This window comes from Pristis pectinata, chromosome 14, assembly GCF_009764475.1.
Source record: "Pristis pectinata isolate sPriPec2 chromosome 14, sPriPec2.1.pri, whole genome shotgun sequence".
In the NCBI taxonomy this organism is placed as follows: domain Eukaryota; kingdom Metazoa; phylum Chordata; class Chondrichthyes; order Rhinopristiformes; family Pristidae; genus Pristis; species Pristis pectinata.
In genome coordinates, this window is record NC_067418.1 from 17,731,167 (window position 1) to 17,752,472 (window position 21,306).

A 21,306-nucleotide genomic window follows, 5' to 3' on the forward strand; every position below is an offset into this window, starting at 1 on the left:
TGCAGAACCTTATCACAGGCCTTACCGAAGTCCATATAGACTCCATTTACTACCCTGCCCTCATCAACCTTTTTGATTACTTCTTCAAAAACTCAAATCAAATTCGTGAGACATGATCTCCCATGCACAAAGTCATGCTGAGTATCCATAAACAATCTGTCTTTCCAAATGCATACATGTCTTATCCCTCAGAATCCCCTAGTAACTTACCTACCACAATTGTCAAGCATACTGGTCTATAGTTCCCATGATTTCCTTTGCAGCCCTTTATAAATAAAGGCACAACCTAGTGTGATCCACCATCACCATTTCTTTTTGCTTTTCTGCCTTTAATTTTACCTTGACATTTTTCCTTACTCTGATTTTTTTTTTCTGGTGCTATCATATGCTTGCACACTCTGCCCTTGCTGATACGGATTGGTTACCGTTACCCTTGCCATTCCCCTGCACTACTGTTTTCCTTTTGATTTCTATGCAGCTCCTCACCTGAACCCTCCGCTTCCATTTTTAGCATGGCTATTCTCCCTTCTGATTCTGCTCTCAAGTTCTTACTCCCCTACCAAACAAGCTTAAACTCACCCCAAATGCACTCCTGAGGATGTTGGTTCCATTCCCAATGAAGTGCAATCAATCTGACTTATATAGGTCATATCTCACCAAGAAATGGTCCCAATTCCTAGAGAATCCAAAGACTTCCATTCAATACCATCTCTCCAGCCACATATTTATCTGCTTTATCTTTTTATTTCTGTATCCACTAACAGATGACACTGGTAGTGATCCAGAGAACATAACCTGTGAGGTCCTGCTTTTTCAACCTCTTTCCCAGCTCCCTGCATCCTGACCTGTTGCAAATAGCAACACCCCTCTTCTACAGTTTGTTCCTACAATGAATTGCAGCCCTAATCTGAGAATAATAATGCATTCCCTCAGTGCATCTTTCCATTTCCCTTCACACCCATCCCACTAGCTCTCACAAGATGACCAATTAGCATCAAATTAGTATCCATGTTGTGATTTTCTGTCCCCTGGGAAATAGACCTTGAAGTTAACAGACTGTTTTGCCAGATTTAGATTTACTTCTCAGAGTTGAAAGACCAATGTCTAACCCACTGCCAAGACTTTTTCCCTCTCAGTGAATTTTTAATAGCCTATAAAATGTTCAAATAAGCACATCTAAATTTCTAACCTTTAATTATGATTTTATCATCAGTGACCATGAGTTAATATTCTTGTTTATTTGGTATTTTCAGTAAAGTTTACAAAAACCAGCAGTACATCAAATTTCATCTTGCATTGAGCTTTGAGAAACCCTGCTTAAGCTCATTTTTCATAGTTTTATGGCGCGGCTCTAAGTTTTGCAGAACGTCCTCGTGGATTTTCCTGAATTTCCTGGAAGTCCGGGAGTCAATACTTTCTTTTGAATGCTTGACCAGCTCAAATTGCCCTGCTTTGTGTGACATGTTTCATCCTCCTCTGGCTTCTTTTTAAGTCCTTGCCTAATTTTTTGCCTTGAACTTAGATTGGGCTTCTCAGAAAAATCTATATCTTGCAGAAACGTTTACGATGCGATCTTCAAGCGAATGAAATGTCAATGCAACCAAGCAGCCTCGGGGTTTTAAGAATTTGTGAGCTGCCTTAAGTCCTTTAAGCCAACTCATTCAATTCATCATTCACACAAGATTCGTAAAGCCTGGAACGTTTTAGTTGCCACATGTGCAGATCTCTGAAGCAGGTTCTTTACGTGCATACGTTACAGCTGCTGGAAATGCTCCTGTGAAAACCAATAAAAAAAAAAGTGAATTTTTCATGTAAGAGCAGTGAACCCAAAGCAAGACTCCTCAGGTGCTGGAAATGTAGAGAAAAGCGGAATGTGTTAGAAATGTCAGCAGTTCAGCAGCATCATTGAGAGAGAGAGCAAGAGAGGGCAAGACAGCGAGACTGTTAATAATTTAGATTGATAACCTTTCATTGTCTGACCTGTTGAGTATTTCCAGCATTTTCTATTTTTACATTATATTAAAAAAATAAACCTTACTAAAAGAAAACTTCCTATTAAATTTAAGAATTACATATTGGAGAACAAAATATGTAACAGTGAAAATGTGACTTTATATTGCAGAGTTAAATTTAATATATTGCACAGATATAATTTGCCAGGAATACATTGCACATCTAATTTATTTACTCTGGGTGATTTATTTAAATTTTATACATTTTTGTTTAATAAACTGTTCAAAGACGCTAGTGAGACACACAATGTTTTTATTTCCAAATACTAAATGAATTGAAAACTGACTGCAGAGTACACGAGTTGGCCCCCATTTCTGCAGCACCTGCCCTCGGACCTGCATAGGGTGACACAATGATCAGGTTCATCACTGCTATAGAAATATGATTGAAATCAAATCATTTACCAATTAAAACTATGTAAAGCTTCATATTAACTTCAACCATAATAGTTTTCTGGCTGTTCTGACAAGCCATTATCTTCATGTCGGCAGACAAGGAGAATGCAACTATGGATTCTTATCGGCAATCTTCCTTATGTGATAGTTCACAGCAATGTGACACATAACAAGCTCATTATAATGATTGGCATGAACTGATCCGATGAAACACAAGACTGGCTGCATAGAAAACTCGCTAGAAAACTACTTTGTCAAGATCATTCATTTTTTTTGCACCACTAGAATTGTGATTGCAGTACATCCTTGGGAACTCATGAACTGAATAAAATGAAACACATCAGGTCATTTACTGAAGTTCTTTACCTATGGTTAAAAAAATTGAAATTCTCATCAGCCATACTGCCATATAAGTGATACTCAATAAGTGAACAATGTTCATTTTATACAGAAGCATTATCTGAAACAATGGAAAATTGGTGTAAATACTCCACAGACACTGGCTAACCTGATGAATATGTACCACCATTTTTTGTTCTGATTTTTCCTTTTTTTTTTGTTGTTTACACACCTTTAGTTCTACAGTATTTGCAGACTATAACATTCCAGTCAATGCCAGGGCAGTCAGCCTGCCAATGAACAGCAGTATTGGATTAGGTCAAGGAAACTGAACACATGAGAGCCAGAGAGGCACTTGAAATATACTCACGGGTAAATGAGATATTTATATAATCCAAATACAACTACTGGGCAACATTGGAGCACATTTACCATCACTCTTCAGGATCAAGCAGGGAAGTCGACCCCAAGTCCTTGAGCCTGTATCTGAATATGAGTTTGAGCATACATCAAACATAGTGAGTCCATGCACTGACTCAAGTCAGCCAACCACCGTTAAAGTTTACTGCTGATAAGATTTACCTGGTAATTCAGGTATTCACTGAATAATAAAACACTTAACCTAGGTTCTTGCATCCTGACATATTTTTCTGGCCACTTCTATGTAATGAAAAACCCTAACAGGCATAATGAATTGCAGGTAATAATCCCCTAATTTGCTGACTGCCCTTGAATTAACACCTGTAGGACTCTGGAATGATGTTTTAAAACTCAGCCCTAATTTTGCACCAGTGAAGCACTGTTGACATCAAAACTAACAACCTCTATCCTTGAGGTTCCCCTGCAAGTTGCCCTGAACCTTTTCATTCATGATAGTGTTCAAAAACCCTACTGATTGATGTGCACATTAAGGAGAAAACTGTATATTACTTGCTTTACATGGAAATAAGCCCTCAAAATTTTGAAGCACCAAAAGTTATTTTTTTTTAATCTATAATTCAATAACCAGCCCCTTTACTTTGTGTATTTACTTTCGACATAAGAGACCAGTCAGCCTATGTGCCAGCTCTCAGAACAAATCCCATTCCCCCAGTTATTTCCCTACAACGTCTTCTCCCTCACATGCCCACTGCTACTCCTCTAATATTCCCCATCAGCCAGCTACACTGGGAATAATTTACAGTGACTAAGTAACCTAACACCCTACATGCCTTTGATTTGTGGGAGGAAATTGGAACACCCAAGAGAAACCAAAAGAGGTCAGAAGGATAATATGCAACCTCCACACACACAGCACTGGAGGTCAGAATCGAATCAGGATGCTGGAGCTGTGAGAGAACATTACCCATAGCACAACAAATATTTCAGAGTAAAGGATTAAATGATATTTGTAAAGTTTATTATAACATTTCAGCTGCCACTTACAATTTCATTTTGTGCTCTGAAGTTATTTAAAAATCATGGCTTGTGCAGTCTGATATGCTGCCTGTGAAAATTCTTTAATGTAGCTCTGCCATAGGATGCCCTTGAACTAACACTTCACTGTCAGAAAAGAAGACAATCCTTGTGGAATATTCTGAGGTCAGTAGTGAGCACTATTTGCGCACTGTTGACTGCAAATAATAGATCAATAGATTAAACCTCAAGTACAAAAACACAATTTTATTGATCCTTATGTACTTTTCCTACTTGTAGATTAGAGCTACATTGATCTTGTAGTTCAAAAGTGTTGAAGTTTAAAGTTCAGCCTTGCAAGATTCAAAATTCAGAAATTCATTCTTCTGAAAATGATAGAAATTATAAGATGGATCACAAAAATCAGTCACTACTGTAACAACAATGACGTGTATTAGCATAGCACCTCCAGACAGTTGTAGGTATGGAAGTACTTACCAGGACATAGGAGGATTTGAAAACAAGGATGAGCATTTCAAAATCATGATGCTTAACCCTGGAGCCATTATAGGTCAGCAAGAATTTCAAAGGAATGGGATATTGTGAAAGCTTGGAGATGGGAAGTAGAGGTTTCGTTGGCCTTGGTTAGTGAAGGTGGAAAAATGCACAGCTAGCCAGAAGTGCACTGGAATTGACAAGTCTAGAAGTAGAAATGTCATGGATAGGGGTTTTAATAGCAACAGACAGATGCAAGAGGGAGTAAAGCAGCATTACAGAAACAAAAATAGGCCATCGAACTGGTCATGGAGATTTGCGGTTATTAGCTAGTCTTTTGGTCAAATATGACACAGAAGTTGCAAGGCGTGATGCCAGCAAGAGAAATGGAATCAATAGCTTGGAAATTGTGTTGCAGGATGGACCCAAAGACAATAAATTTCATGTCCCAATACTTAGCTGCAGAAAATTTCTGCTCAGCCCGTACTGGGTATCAGGTGAGATATCTGAAAAGTTAGGAGCAGTGAAGGTTAGGAGAGACAGTTGTGAGGTAGAACTTGGGCTGCTAACATACTTAGGGAAAACTGGTTGCAATGTTTTAACATCACAGAGGGGCAGGCTTGGAGATGAGGTAAGTAAGAAAAGTAAGAAAAACAAAGATAATGATGCAATGTAGGAAAGAGAATTATTGCAGTTCCCTGGTATGAATGCTACATAAGAATGAATTCAAAAAGTTGCAGTCTCATCCAACTAGATTTCAGTAGGGAGTGTTGGTTAGTGAATGGAATGGTCAAACACTTCAAGATGGCGAGGAAGTCATAAAGGACAAAAAAGGATTGTAATGTTAAGTAAAAACCCATTCTGAAACTGTTAGTAGAGAGGAAACTTTGATTTGGAGTGGCTTCAAACAAAGCCATAGGAAGCTGGGCATGAGTTTAGGAGGTGACAGTACATTGTGATTTTTGGAGAGTAAGGGAATTTTGGAGATGGGGTTGCAAAAAAAAAATGAATGAAGAGGTCTATTGATGCTTTCAGTGAAAAGAACTATGATGGTAGATGTAAAATGAAAAAAATTATTAGTAATATAGGCATGAAAAACAATTTAAATATTGCTGTAAAATCTAAAACTGCAACGATTTCATGAACTCTCCCTAATCTCTGAGAATAAATGAAAGGAAGCAGTTTGACTTTCTTTTTTTCCTTCAGACTGGGGCTTTTGAGTAGGTTAAGTTTACAAAATTATGTCTGTAATGTGCTCGCTCTCAAGTCTGAACCACTTAAATCTCCCAAAGTACCTAAAAACAGTACTTTTTAAAACATTAATTCAGCCTAGAAAGCAGTGGTTAGGTATTCTTGCGTTAAGGTTTACGAAAACACTTCATGTAAAATTTCAAAAATAATCAGTGTCTCATGTAGTTCACAAAGGCTTTTTGCTGTACTGAAAGCAGCAAGGATAGTAATTTCAACAGTTATGCTCTAAGTTTGCTGTAGAATCCATTAAATATTTCAAAAAATCATTTTTTAATCATTCAAACACAAGATAAAGTTTTAAAAGGCAACACATTTAAAATTCCATAGGTTAACCATACCCTGTTGGTCGATTTCCACCACCTGCTTTCCCCCCTCCCTCCCCCCCACCTTTGCCATCCTTGGATATTAGCATTCATTAGTGCCACTAGGCATCTGTTGTTTTTGAAGTTAACCGAGCTGAAATTCAATGAATCCAAGGCAGCCTAACGAAGACTTTTAATAATTAAAATCAGAGTCATGTGTTTTTTTTCTAATTCTGTCTTCAACATAGACCTATTACAACTACAGTTTGCCCTCCAGAATAGTTGATTAACAGAATCATAAAACATTTGGGTATAAATTGTATTTATGCATTTCATCTGCTTTCAATCTATTCTACTTCATTTGTGAGGGTCAGGATTTTGGCTGTGAATATTTTCCCACAGCTGCTACCAAGCTGCTCCACAGCAACCAACAGGAGAATTGCTTACCAAAATGGTAGCAGTCTCAGAGGTGATTTTCGTTTCTCCCTCTATGACCACAATCTAAAATTAGAGAGCTTAGCTAAGACACTGAATGCTTTGCGTTAACATAGTCCAGAAAGTAGAAAATCTTGCCTATCGAAGCATGCTGAATAACAATAATTACCAGCTGGTATTTGAATGCTGGAAATCCAACATTCTGCTACTGGTACTGGGAAGAATTACTCATTGTGATAGAGCAATGCATCGATTGACAGATAGTCATAAAAACAGCATGCTTCAGCTTCAACTGTGAATATTGATTCAATTCCCTCCCTCTTTTGTGGCTCAGTAACATCCAAAAGCCAGTGATGACGGCACGAGCCAGTGCTAATTAAGAATAGAAAGAAGAAATTAATAAAGAATTTTAGTGTTGATCATATTCTTTTCAGTAATTGTGCTTTCTGGAAATGGACTACTGATAATGACTTAAACTACAGCAAACACTAAAATGTCTTCAAGGCTTTATCAATGAGCCAAATAACTAAAGGAATGGCTCCTTGGTGTTAACTCAAATTTCAATTAACTTACGTCACTAAGCTTGAACACCCACCACCTTTTGCCACATTAGTCCTGAAAAACTCTTTCCATGGTTGAATAAACCATTTCCATAAATAGCTCCGCAATTTTAATCAGTACATTATGCAGATAAGGAAGATTCCAGTTTCCATCCAAATGTATATTGAAATTTGTTGCCCTCAAATTGGAATGCTCAGACTGCCTTTTTACTTATTATGCTCATCCTTGTTCAAGAATTGAATGCAAGTAATCACCATATACTGGAAAACTGGTAACTATGAATCACATCTCAGTTACAAGTCAACACCTCAGACAGCACAAACAAAATCAACACGATTTAACAAAATGTAAAGAGTAATATATTTAACATTAAATATTTAATTATGAATTTTTATAATTTGCTTTTTGGGGGATATATTACCTACAAGGCAATCTAAGATTAATACAGAAATATTAATAGGCTTTTTAACCACTTCAGCCTGTTTCATCATTCGATGATATCACTGCGGGTCTTGAACCCAATTCTACAAAGGTGCCATTTCTCTTAAAACTATCTAAACCTAGCACTGAGATTTATCAGTTACTGAGGATAAATTGTCATCTGTGGAAGTGTTTTAAACTTCTATTGCTTTTTGCATATAGAAATATTGAAGTTTACCCCCAAAAGGCCTGAATCTAATTTTCAGACTGCTTTTCCTTGTCCTCAGCTTTCCAATCACTGGATAAAGAAATCAGTTCCCCCAAAAGTTTGGAGATTTTAATCAAATTACAACTTCACCTTCTGAATTCTGGCTTGACATAAACCCAATAAATTACTTTGTGCTCCCTTCAGGTGAAAACATCTTTAGAAGTGTCCACAGCACTTTATGTGGTCTACCCAGTGCTTTGCAGATCTTCTACTTCTTAGTACAGTTTGGTCGCTGGCATATTTAGATATTTCTGTTTCTTTCCCATCCATGTCATTAACTGTTATGGGCCTCTACTAGTTGCACCCAACTAACTGGAGTACCAGACCATCATCCCTATTATCCATCCCCTGGTATTGAGCCAATTTCCTAACAAGTTAAAAATGTGACTTCAGTTCCATGAGCTTCATCTTTAATGAGTAGTTTCTTTGCAAAGCATTTATCAAATTCCTGCTCATAGAGTCGTACAGCACAGAAACGAGCTCCTCAACCCCACCATGTCCTTGCCAACAGTTTTGTCCGTCTACACTAATCCCATTTGCCCACATTAGGACCATATAGAAGATAACTATAGATACCCACTTCTCACAACTTTAATTTACATAAGCAAAAATTTCATTCAGATTGAAAAGGCGGTATCTACCTCTCATATCTGGCTCTCTCTCTGCTCCGTTGCAAATGCTCAAGTTGTTCATCCATAATCACAGACTTGACCAGTTTCCTAACTAGTGCTAGATTAACTGGTCTATAATTCCCCCATTTTTCATCTCTTGTTGTTTTAAGTAGCAAACTGACATAAGTGGTTTTGGATAACCTCACAAACTTCCTTTAAGATCCTGGAATGGAATTGAGTTTGTGTGAGAATTTGTCACTTATTCTTAAGAGGACATAAAATGAGGATGATTGGCAAAAGAACTAAAAGTGACATGAAGGTAAAACTTTATTTTATATATAATGCAGAGTAATTAGGATCTGAAATGCATTGCCGGGAGGAATAGTGAAGAAGATTCAATCATGGCATTCAATCTGGGCAAGTACTTGAAAGGAAAACAAAATGCAGGGGTAAGGGAAGAGGTGGAGGAGTGGGATGAGCAGACATTCTTTTTATGTAGAACCAGTACAGACATGATGGTGTGAAAGGCTTCTGTCTTTGCTGTAACCTGTAACTCATTGCAATTGCATTGATGGTTAATTTTGGCGAGTTCCCATTCCTGATTCAATGTTACTTTTCTTGAGATATCTGGCATGTTACAGTCATCCTAAAATACTGTAATACCAACAGAAAATAATTGTTCAATAACAACCAATACCTTGTGTTGCCATGCACCAAAGTATAAATTTTCAAAGGGCTGACATTGATAGAGACCACTTTCCCACAAAATGAACCTATTTTATTTTTGTTTTGATATTCTTTTCATAGTCAAATGGGAATTGAACTATTTACTTACATGGAGAATAAGAGCAAGTATGGACCTGTCGAACTGATGTTCTACATCCAGATTATAATGTCAGTGCCTTTATAAATAAAAAAAATGAATCATCTATAAAACAGAAAGCAGTGATGCTTTTCTAATACATCTTAGCTTTCCATTTCAAAATAAAATGAACCAAATGGTTAATAGAACTCGTCTCAGCACTGTAAATTTACCTGGCATTCTATCAAATTTCTTTACATACAATTTGTAGGGTTGCCACTTAGAATGTTCTACAAATGTTACAGCTTGAATGATTATGGATGGTCTAGAACATCTGTTTTAACCAGAAACAGTTCGTCTGGCTTGAGGGCAACTTTCCCTCTCCACTTTAACTGCTCTAGGTTAGCAAATCTTATAAATAAATGCTTGGCTAAAACAATATTACCTCAATTCAATACTATAAAATTTAAGCCACAAATAGCTTTGGAGGTTTTACTTTATGGTATCTGTTCCTTTCAACAGAGTCATAATCTAAGTGAATTAGCCATACAATCTAAGATATCACCAACAATTGATTGTATGTATACTGAAAGATTCAAAGTCTTAACTAAAAGCAACAAAGGAAGAGGCAAATAAAAGAATAACTCTATGGGCCAAAATACGAAGCACTCTGCTGTAGGTTGAGTGTTTTATTTTAGCCAGCTGTGGGAAAGAACCCCTGGAAAAAAAAACCTCTGCTTTACAGACCACCAACAGATCTAGGATACCCAACTGGTAAGAAATGGAAGTAATGGCACAAATAAAGTCTACCCTCATTTACAGATGTTCAGTATTACAGATGCTAACAGACTTAATCATTTGCATTCATTTTCAAAGAGTCAATACCAGGGTTCTGAGAACTAAAGAGCCACAGAATTCACTGTTACATTTCAAAGCTGTATTGCTCACTAATCTACATTTCATGTCACTCAAAAGTTCTCAACATCAGGGGAAAATGTCTTAAATTTTGGTCTTAATCAGTGAATGTTAATAATTTTCAAATTCACCCCACTTAGACTTTAAGCTGCCTCAATCAAATCTTCAAATTGATTGAATAAAAAGCTTTCTGGCTATGCTGATGTATTCACTGTTGAACAGTGTACTACCACCTCTCTTGTGCACACATTATGAAAGGTCTTTGACAGAGTGATTCCCATGGAGCTGTAGTTAATATAACCGATTGCTTCAATGAGAAGAGGAGCAAGGAAAGAAAATAAAAAAGATGAGCTAAAGAAAAGTTTCAACAAAAAGGCAACATTTTGTTACTAGAGTTATAAATAGCAATGTATTGTAGTGTCACTAAGTGACTTTGGTTGATGATTCATAGAAGCTACCTAGAGATTTAATTGTGCTGTTTTAATCAGTTCTCCTGTTAGAATTTGTAAATAAAATGTTTGGACATATGGCATACTCATAAATATTCACTAAAACACGTGGTATCTGATGTGCTTTTCCATTACTTGAATATTATTTGAATATTTAAACCTTATTCCAATGAAGTGTCAGTTCTACATGTATGCGTTTATATTGCAGACAGTGGATAGATGGCTAACTGCATGATTGGAACCTTATTCTCATGCTTTAAAACTTCATTACAAATCTTATATTTTGTTTACATGTAACAGCGAATGCTGTGACTATTAGTCACAGCGTGCAAGTTCTGTTGTCAAATTATGTGTTGTGATAGATATGAGTCAATAATAGGGTACCCAATATAATGAGATATTCATAAGACATTGTACCAACAACAGCTAAAACCCAAATATTCAGATTGCTGTATCCAAAGTAGAAGATGTCATATAATCGTAAAGAAACAGATCTTTCGGCCCACCTCATCCATGCCAATCGTGACATCTAGCAATGCTAATCCCATTTACCTACATCCCACTACACCTTTCCCAACCAAGTACCTATCCAAATGCCTTTTAACTGTTGCAATTGTATCTCCCTCGACAATCTCCCCTGGCAGTTTGTTCCAGATAACCACCTAGATAACTATGTGGAAAAACCTACCCTTCAAATCTCCTTTAAATTTCTCTGATCTCACCTTAAACATGTGCCTTCTAGTTCTAGACTCCCCTGCCCTGGAATAAAAAATAATCTATCTATCCTATCTAATTTTATAAACCTCTGTAAGGTCACCTTCAGCCTCTGACTTTCCAGTCTATCCAACCTTTCCCTGTAATTACATCCCCCCATTCTAGGCAACATCCTAGTGAGTCTCTGCTGCACTCCCTCTATTGCTACCATATCCTTCTTGTAGTGTTGTGACCAGAACTCCAATACTCCAAATGTGGTCTAACTAACGTTTTGTAGAACTGCAACATGACATAACAATTCTTAATGCCTCAGCCTGTGAAGGCAAGCATACTAAATACCTTCTTCACTACTCTATCCACCCACGTCACCACTTTCAGTGAGCTATAGACTTACACCCAAATGTTCCTCTGTATATCAATACTCTTAAGGTCATTACCATTTACTCTGGACATCCTACGAGAATTTGACTTCCAAAAGTGCATTACCTCACACTTGTCTGAATTGAATTCCATTGCCACTGCTCTTCCCAATTTTCCAACTGATTGATCTTTGTCCTGCTGTATTCTTGGACAACCTTCTTCACTATCTACAATTCCACCAACTTGCGTGTTATCTGTAAATTTACTAAGCAGAATCAGGTTTATCATCACTGACATACGTCATGAAATTTATTGTTTTGTGGCAGATCACATTACGTAGATTTGAGTAATCATCTATTATTGACATGTCAATTTTAACATTTGGTTGGGCAGTGGGAGGCATGATTAAAATGTCTTTTAGAATGGGTGTCTTATGTTAACTGACTTCTTACCAGATGATGAAAATATATCCTAGTTAAGCATAAATTTGAAATCACCTAAAAAAAAAGGCAGAGATGGCATAATAGTTTAAGATTGACAGATTGTCTATTCCATGAATTGTGCTTTCCTTGATAAGGAACAAAATAACAAACAAGAATGGGTTTGTCTATTCACAAAATAGGATTCATTTTTTTTAAACCAAGTATTTTATTTCTATCATTTTTGATAAATATTTGTGTCTTTTTTCAAAACTGCTGAGAGTTGTATATCGCTTGGTTCAATATTGGAAATCTTCAGCAATGTAGAGTTGAATTAAAATTATAAAGGATTTAACAATGACTATTCCAGTTAGAGAATTACTAAAAAGACTATGAGATTTTAACAGCTGACCTAGGCAGCCAAAGAGGATGCTTTTCAATTATATTGTTGCATAACATCTACAAGCTTGTGTAAGAAAACTAAAGAATTATACAGCCTGTGAAGCACTGAACTCAAGGGGTTTGAAGTAGCAGGAAAAGGAAGCATACTGTCAAATGTTGTGGAAATTAAGTTTATGAGTCATGTTTAGCCCCATAGTACACATTTAATTTTCACAGTTTCTTAAAAACTAATAATTTGCTGACAGACATATTTATTCACTCAATAATAAAAGTATGATTTTCCCGATCTAGGTCCAGAACTCATTAATATTTAAACATTTGGTTACATTAGTGGCAATCCATAAGCAAAGTGTAGCGGTTAGCGTAATGCTTTACAGCGCCAGCGACACGGGTTCAATTTCGGCTACTGTCTGTAAGGAGTTTGTATGTTCTCCCCATGTCTGCATGGGTTTCCTCCCACATTCCAAAGACGTACAGGTCAGGAAGTTGTGGGCATGCAATATTGGCGTCAGAAGAGTGGTGACAATTGCAGGCTGCCCCCAGAACACTACGCAAAAAGATGCATTTCACGCTGTTTCGATGTACATGTGACTAATGAAGATATCTTATTTACATTAAATTGTAAATAAAAATACGTTCAATAATAATCAACAAATTTGTGACAATTTTAAATTATCAGTGGTGGCATCTAATTCTGGTTTTGCACCCATATGTCGAAGGACAAGTTAGCCCGTTTTTATCACCATATAAATCCTATATGTGACAGATGTAATTCGGAGGTGGCTTCCCTGACACATATGTTTTGGTTCTGTCCTCTTTTGGAAAAATATTGGAAAGACATTTTTAATATTATTTCAACTGTATTGAATATTGATCTACAACCCCATCCTATTACTGCAATTTTTGGGTTACCAATGATGGATTCTGGCCATTTATCTGCTTCTGCTTGTCATATGATTGCTCTTGTTACATTAATGGCCAAGAGATCCATTCTATTTAAATGGAAGGACCCTATACCCACTACATTTCAATGGTTTTCTCAAACTATAACATGTTTAAACTTAGAAAAAATTAGGAGTGGTACCGTTGATCCTTCGCTTAAATTTGAGGAAGTTTGGAGTCCATTTATTCAATATTTCCATATGATATAAGCAGACCTTCTTCAAATCCCTTTCAATAACCTTTGAATATAGAGGAGCAGAACTGACGACATAATCTTTTTTTTAAATCTAAGAAATATCAGTCCAGTTTTTTTTTCTTTGAAGTTTTTGGTCTATTATTTGTCTATGGAAGCATTTGTCCATTATTGTATATTTTTTTTGATTTGGGGGTTTTTCTTTTCATATAATCAAATTTCTTTTGAATTTCTTTTCTTTTGCATTAAGTACACTTAGCAAGAGAGCGAGAGGTCTAGATTACATATTTTACTCCTTGTAAGTATAAATATTAACTGTTATTATTGTTATCCCGATCTCTTCGCACCATATGTATAATTATTAATGTTATGTATATTAATTTGAATCAATTTGAAATTCAATAAAAAGATTGAAAAATAATGAAAGTAATTCTGGTTTTGCTACTTAACCCTTTCAACGAAGGAACTTCCAGACTGTGGTGGAATATATAAGTGGCAAAGATTGTGCTCTGAAGCAAGCAATCAATAGGTATGTTTAAGTATGCTGTAATTAACTTGCAATGTAAAACTAAAATATGATCAAACTAACATGTAACTAAATTTACAAAAGCAATTTTCAAACATAGCTTCATAAAATTCAGACCCTGATACCACACCATGGTAAGTTTGCAAATAGTTGAACCATCAGGAGATCCAGAACCTGAGGACTATCAAGATAAAGCTTTATCATATAATAAAACCAACAAATAAATTTGGTGCTCTTGGAAGGTTGGTATGAAGCAGCTTTTTTTTAGTTACGAACATAATGCACAGATAAATGTTATTTTACTTGATAAACTCTGTTGAGTTCTTCTAAAAAAGGAGATAAATTTGAATGCATTTCTTTAACAGCACTCATTTCCATTTTACAAGATGCAGCCTATTAACATTGCAAGAAATCATCAGCTCCGATTAAGAAGAACATCTTAAATACTGATCCCGTAGCAACTGCATGTTAACTTCAGAATGTCAATCTAATTTGTTGACTTCTGTTTCCATTTCCAAAATAAAACTCTGACATCAGAAGCATAATGCACAGGATGACTACCTGCATGGTGTACAGTACAAATAGATCCCACTGGGACTTTTAAGATTAGTATTTTTCTTCCAGATACTGGCTGGAATTAATGAGGATACCTGCAACTATACTGGCGAGCTGCTGAGTACGAGTGATGGGATAGATGCTGCGTGCCTGTACGATTGCTGCAGCTATTTTCTTTGCATGCCTTTCCTCTCCATAGATCCTTAAGATGGACGCAAGTGACTGTTGATCTAAGGCATTCACCACGTCAGCTGCGGTGGGCATGTCGGGGTACCTACGCACAAGAGGAGCCAATTAATTTCTTTGACGTCATTTTCATTGACAGGGGTGAAGCTTCACAGACAGAGAGACAGAGCTGAAATGCACACGGCATACAAGTATGTTTGAGGTTCTTTTTAGTAACAGATGGTAAAAAGAGACATGAAACAAGATATTTTGCAGCTCATTCTTTCATTCTTCTGACCTGAACCTAATTAAGCCTATTTTTGTTATATTAAAGACTCGAAACAATAATTGGAATTCTAATTTTATCTCATGACAAATATATATTATATCTAATGAATTGTAGGAATCTTGGTCCGTCCTTTGAACTGAATATCAGACCCTAAGTGAAACATTTCAAATAGGTACATTGACCCAGTGCATAGTTGCATTTATCATTTGCTAATAAATTTAAAATGAAACTAAAAAATGTAGGTGCAGCAGATCAGAATAAAATGTAACTACTTCAACAGAGGCAATTTAAACACAAATTCGTTTTCATTTTGTGTTCACAAATTGATTTAATGCAACACAAAATTTACTAATGATAGATATATTGTTCAACTTTCTGATATTTAAATAAGCAGCATCTATTCTACCAAATTTCAGAAATTAGTCCAAGGAATATTATATGATCTCAAGGAACAAGGACCAAAATTCTTCAGCTGTTGAACTTCTAGAGAAATACAGGCTTGAAATTTCCATTAGCTTTCATCATCCAGAGTGGGCAGAGAAAAGACATGTATATTTATATAAGTGTGCTACCACCATCCAATTACAAACTAGCAAATTCAATCTGCATTACATGTATTGTATATTTCCTAATAGATATTCATTAGTTTGCTATTTGTTGAATGTAAATCAAATGTAGCATTATTTATGACTTATTCCTCAAGTATTTTGTACATTTAAATTATGTTATACATAAGGCTAAAATTATAACATCGTGCAATTATATCCTTGTATAAATCATTTTAAAAGCAAGTCATTCACAGTGATACAAATTTAAAAGGGTATATGTGAATGGTACCAGACATCATTTTCAAGTGTGAAGAGGCTACATAGCACCCAGCCAGCAAGGTGCCACTGCGTCCAACATAGCCCCTGCTTGACCTCTAATTCAAGCTGGCTCAAGAAAAACAGTCCAAGTTCCTCTATTTCAATTTGGCATAAGTCCAAGTAATGATGACTGTAACAGCAAACATCGAATTCAGAAACAATTCGACATCTGACACGGCACAACGAAGTCAGAGTGTAATATTTAATTGGTAATTGGTCACATGTACAGTGATACAGTGAAAAGCTTTGTTTGCATAGCATCCAGACAGATCATTCATACACGAGTACATTGAGGTAGTACAAAAAGAGAAACAGTAACTGAATGCAGCATATAGTGTTACAGTTACAGAGAAATGCAGTGCAGGTAGTCAAATAAGGTGTAAGGGCCATGAGGTAGATTGAGAGATCAGGACTTCTTTATTGTACAAGACGTCGAACAACCACTATTTTATTCTAAATAATGATCAAGTAACCCTTTCAAACACCTGCCCTTTCCAAAAAATATGGTGCACTTCCTTGCAGAATCAGAGCAGCTGTGTACTTTTTCCACATTTAAACAATGAAGTTGAAAAATGTGAAGTGAAGATGTCCTTCATTATGCCAAGGTTTCCATACTAACCAAGACCAAATATGAAATCTCTCATCTCAATTAAACTGACATGTCTATAATTATGGAGAATTATAGACATGCTTGTCAACAAAATATATATTACTTATATATCCCTTTCCTATTGAAATAGCATTGTCATTTACTGGCAAAACAATCAAACAAATTTTTTCCCCCTTTGTCTTCCCTCATTCCTGTGGCCCCCCCTCCCTTTTCCCCGCCCTCATGACATGCCCATCTGTTCCCTACCTCCTTCCCTTTATTCCATGGTAACTGCCTTCTCCTATCAGATTCCTTCTTCTTCAGCCCTTTGCCTCTCCTACCTATCATCTCTCAGCTTCTTACATTTTCCCCCTCTCCCCACCCTCCTACCTTCCCCTCTCACCTGGACTCGCCTATCATCTGCCTGCATGTGCTGCTCCCCCTCCCTTCTTACTCTGGCTTCAGCCCTCTTCCTTTCCAGTCCTGATGAAGGGTCTCAACCTGAAACGTCCACTGTTTATTTCTCTCCATAGATGCTGCCTGACCTGCTGAGTTCCTCCAGCACTTTTTGTGTGTGTTGCTCCAGATTCCAGCATCTGCAGAATCTCGTGTCAAAAAAAATTAACTGACTACTGTAAATTCTTGTGTTTTTACAAATTGTCATTTTTTAAAAACATTTTATAGTACATGGGTGTCATTGACATGGCCAGCTATTGTTGCCTATCCCTTGGTTTTAACATAGTGGCTTTGTGTGGCTTGCTTTGTCATTTGAGAAGGTAATTAAGAGTCAATCAAATTGCTCCGTGCCTGGGGTCACAAAAAGACCAGACCAGGTAAGTGCAGCATATTTCCTTCCTTGCAGGACAGTCATCTACCTGGATTTTTACAACAATCTGGTAGTTTCATGGTCACCACTAGATCATGAAATTAAATGGTACATTAAAAGGCAATGATCAACACGAAAGAAAAATACTAAAGGCTAATAATATTGAGTCATAGAGAGATACAGCATGGAAACAGCCTCTTTGACCCACCAAGAGTTCGTGGCGACCACCAACTATTCAGTCACACTAATCCTACATTAATCCCAATTTTTTTAAGAAAAGATTCTCCCTCCGTCCTTAACAGATCCTTAACTGTTCACGTGCAGAGGGATCTTGGGGTCCAAGTTCATAGCTACCTGAAAGTGGCTGCACAGGTTGATCGGGTGGTAAAGGTGGCATATGGCATGCTTGCCTTCATTAGTCGAGGCATTGAGTTCAAGAGTCAGGAAGTTTTGCTACAGCTTTATAAAACTTTAGTTAGGCCGCATCTGGAGTATTGAATTCAGTTCTGGTTGCTCCATTATAGGAAGGATGTCGAGGCTTTGGAGAGGATGCACAAGAGGTTTACCAAGATGCTACCTGGATTAGAGGGCATGTGTTATGAGGAGAGGTTTGACAAACTTGGGTTGTTTTCTCTGGAGCGGCAGAGGCTGAGGGGAGATCTGATAGAAGTTTATAAGATTATGAGAGGCATAGAGTAGACAGCCAGTATCTTTTCCCCAGGATTGAAATGTCTAATACCAGAGGGCATGCATTTAAGGTGAGAGGGGGATGTTCAAAGGAGATAGAACATAGAAAACCTACAGCACATTTCAGGGCCTTCGGCCCACAAAGCTGTGCCAAATGTGTCCCTACCTTACAGACCCATAGCCCTCTATTTTTCTCAGCTCCATGTACCTATCCAAAAGTCTCTTAAAACACCCTATCGTATCCGCCTCCACCACCATTGCTAGTAGCCCATTCCACGCACTCACCACTCTGAGTAAAAAAACTTACCCCTGACATCTCCCCTATACCTACTCCCCAGCACCTTAAACCTATGTCTTCTTGTGGCCACCATTTCAGCCCTAGGAAAAAGCCTCTGACTAACTACCCGATCAACGCCTCTCATCATCTTATATACCTCGATCAGGTACCCCCTCATCTTCCATCTCTCCAAGGAGGAAAGGCCGCGTTCCCTCAACCTGCTTTCATAAGGCATGCTCCCCTATCCAGGCAGCATCCTTGTAAGTCTCCTCTGCACCCTTTCTATGGCTTCCACATCCTTCCTGTAGTGAGGTGACCAGAACTGAGCACAGTATTCCAAGTGGGGTCTGACCAGGGTCCTATATAGCTGCAGCATTACCTCTTTGCTCCTAAATTCAATTCCCTGATTGATGAAGGACAATACACCATATGCCTTCTTAACCAGAGAGTCAACCTGTGCAGCTGTTTTGAGCGTCATATGGACTCGGACCCCAAGATCCCTCTGATCCTCCACACTGTCTAGAGTCTGACCATTAATACAATACCCTGCCATCATATTTGACCTACCAAAATGAACCACTTCACACTTATCTGGGTTGAACTCCACCTGCCACTTCTCAGCCCAACTTTGCATCCTATCTATGTCCCGCTGTAACCTCTGACAGCCTTCCACACTATCCACAACACCTCCAACCTTTGTGTCATCCACAAACTTACTAACCCATCCCTCCACTTCCTCATCCAGGTCATTTATAAAAATCACAAAGAGCAAGGGTCCCAGAACAGATCCCTGAGGTACACCACTGGTCACTGACCTCCATGCAGAATACGACCCTTCAACAACCACTCTTTGCCTTCTGTGGGCCAGCCAGTTCTGGATCCACAGTGCAATGTCCCCTTGGATCCCATGCCTTCTTACTTTCTCAATAAGCCTTGCATGGGGTACCTTAGCAAATGCCTTGCTGAAATCCATATACACTACATCTACTACTCTCCCTTCATCGATGTGTTTAGTCACATCCTCAAAAAATTCAATCAGGCTCGTAAGGCAGGACCTGCCCTTGACAAAGCCATGCTGACTATTCTGAATCATATTATACCTCTCCAAATGTTCATAAATCCTGTCTCTCAAGATCTTCTCCATCAGTTTATCAACCACTGAAGTAAGACTCACTGGTCTATAATTTCCTGAGCTATCTCTACTCCCTTTCTTGAATAAGGGAACAACACCTGCAACCCTTCAATCCTCTGGAACCTCTCCCGTCTCCAGTGATGATGCAAAGATCATCGCCAGAGGCTCCACAATCTCCTCCCTTGCCTCCCACAGCAGCCTGGGGTACATCTCATACAGTCCCGGCGACTTATCCAACTTCATGCTCTCCAAAAGCTCCAGCACCTCCTCTTTCTTAATATCCACATGCTCAAGCTTTTCAGTCTGCTGCAAGTCATCACTACAATCACTAAGATCCTTTTCCATAGTGAATATTGAAGTAAAGTGTTCATTAAGTACCTCTGCTATTTCCTCCGGATCCATACACACTTTCCCACTGCTACACTTGATAGGTCCTATTCTTTCACGTCTTATCCTCTTACTCTTCACATACTTGTAGAATGCCTTGGGGTTTTCCTTAATCCTGCCTGCCAAGGCCTTCTTATGGCCCCTTTTGGTTCTCCTAATTTCCTTCTTAAGCTCCTTCCTGTTAGCCTTATACTCTTCCAGATCTCTAACATTACCTAGCTCTCTGAACCTTTTGTAAGCTTTTCTTTTTCTTTTGACTAGATTTATTATAGCCTTTGTACACCACGGTTCTTGTATCCTATCGTAACTTCCCTGTCTCATTGGAACATGCCTATGCAGAACTCCACACAAATATCCCCTGAATATTTGCCACATTTCTTCCATACTTTTCCCGAGAACATTTGTTCCCAATTTAGGCTTCCAATTTTCTGCCTGAGAGCCTCATAATTCCCTTTACTCCAACTAAATGCCTCTCTAGTCTGTCTGTTCCTATCTCTCTCCAATGCTATCATAAAGGAGACAGAATTATGATCACTATCTCCAAAATGCTCTCCCACTGAGAGATCTGACACCTGACCAGGTTCATTTCCCAATACCAAATCAAGCACAGCCCCTCCTCTTGTAGGCTTATCTACATATTGTGTCAAGAATCCTTCCTGAACATACTTAACAAACTCCACCCCATCTAAACCCCTCACTGTATGGAGATGCCAATCGATATTTGGGAAATTAAAATCTCCCATCACAACAACTCTTTTGTGCAGGGCAAGTTTTTTTTTTAACCCCCACTCAGAGACTGGTGGGTGCCTGGAATGGGCTGCCTGAGGTGGTGGTGGAGGCAAATACGATAGAGGCATTCAAGAAGCTTTTAGATAGGCACATGAATGTGAGGAAAATGGTAGGATGTGGACGTTGTGTAAGCAGAAGGGATTAGTTTAGTTGGGCATTTTATTACTAATGTAATTGGTTCAGCACAACATTGTGGGCTGAAGGGCCTGTTTCTGTGTTATACTGTTCTATGTTCTATCTTCCCCCAGATTTCACCACCCATCTACACAATAGGGGCAATTTAAAGTGGCTAACCAGCATGTCTTTGGAATATGGGAGGAAAATAGAGCACCCAGAGGAAACCCACTTAGCCACAGGGAGAACAGACAGAATCCAAAATCACGATTGAAGCTGGGTCTCTGGTGTTGCGATGCAATGGCTCGACTAGCTGTACCATTATGCTATCCTTTAAAGGAAAAGACAGGAAAGGGCAAAATGAATTTGTAGCTCCATTTGAAAATAACAGAGAAAAATAGGAACATATTTAAACCATAAACT

General features: G+C 37.9%; 1 protein-coding gene across 1 annotated transcript in view; it reads right to left on the minus strand.

Annotated features, from left to right (window-relative positions):
- Positions 1-1,232: 1,232 nt before the first annotated feature.
- Positions 1,233-21,306, minus strand: part of mettl15 (methyltransferase like 15) — a 64,863-nt gene continuing 44,789 nt past the window's right edge. The window contains 7 exon segments of the mRNA XM_052029323.1: positions 1,233-1,404; positions 1,406-1,559; positions 1,561-1,652; positions 1,654-1,677; positions 1,679-1,735; positions 1,737-1,774; positions 14,858-15,036. Coding sequence (XP_051885283.1) covers positions 1,339-1,404; positions 1,406-1,559; positions 1,561-1,652; positions 1,654-1,677; positions 1,679-1,735; positions 1,737-1,774; positions 14,858-15,036 — 610 coding nt within the window. The 3' untranslated portion in view covers positions 1,233-1,338.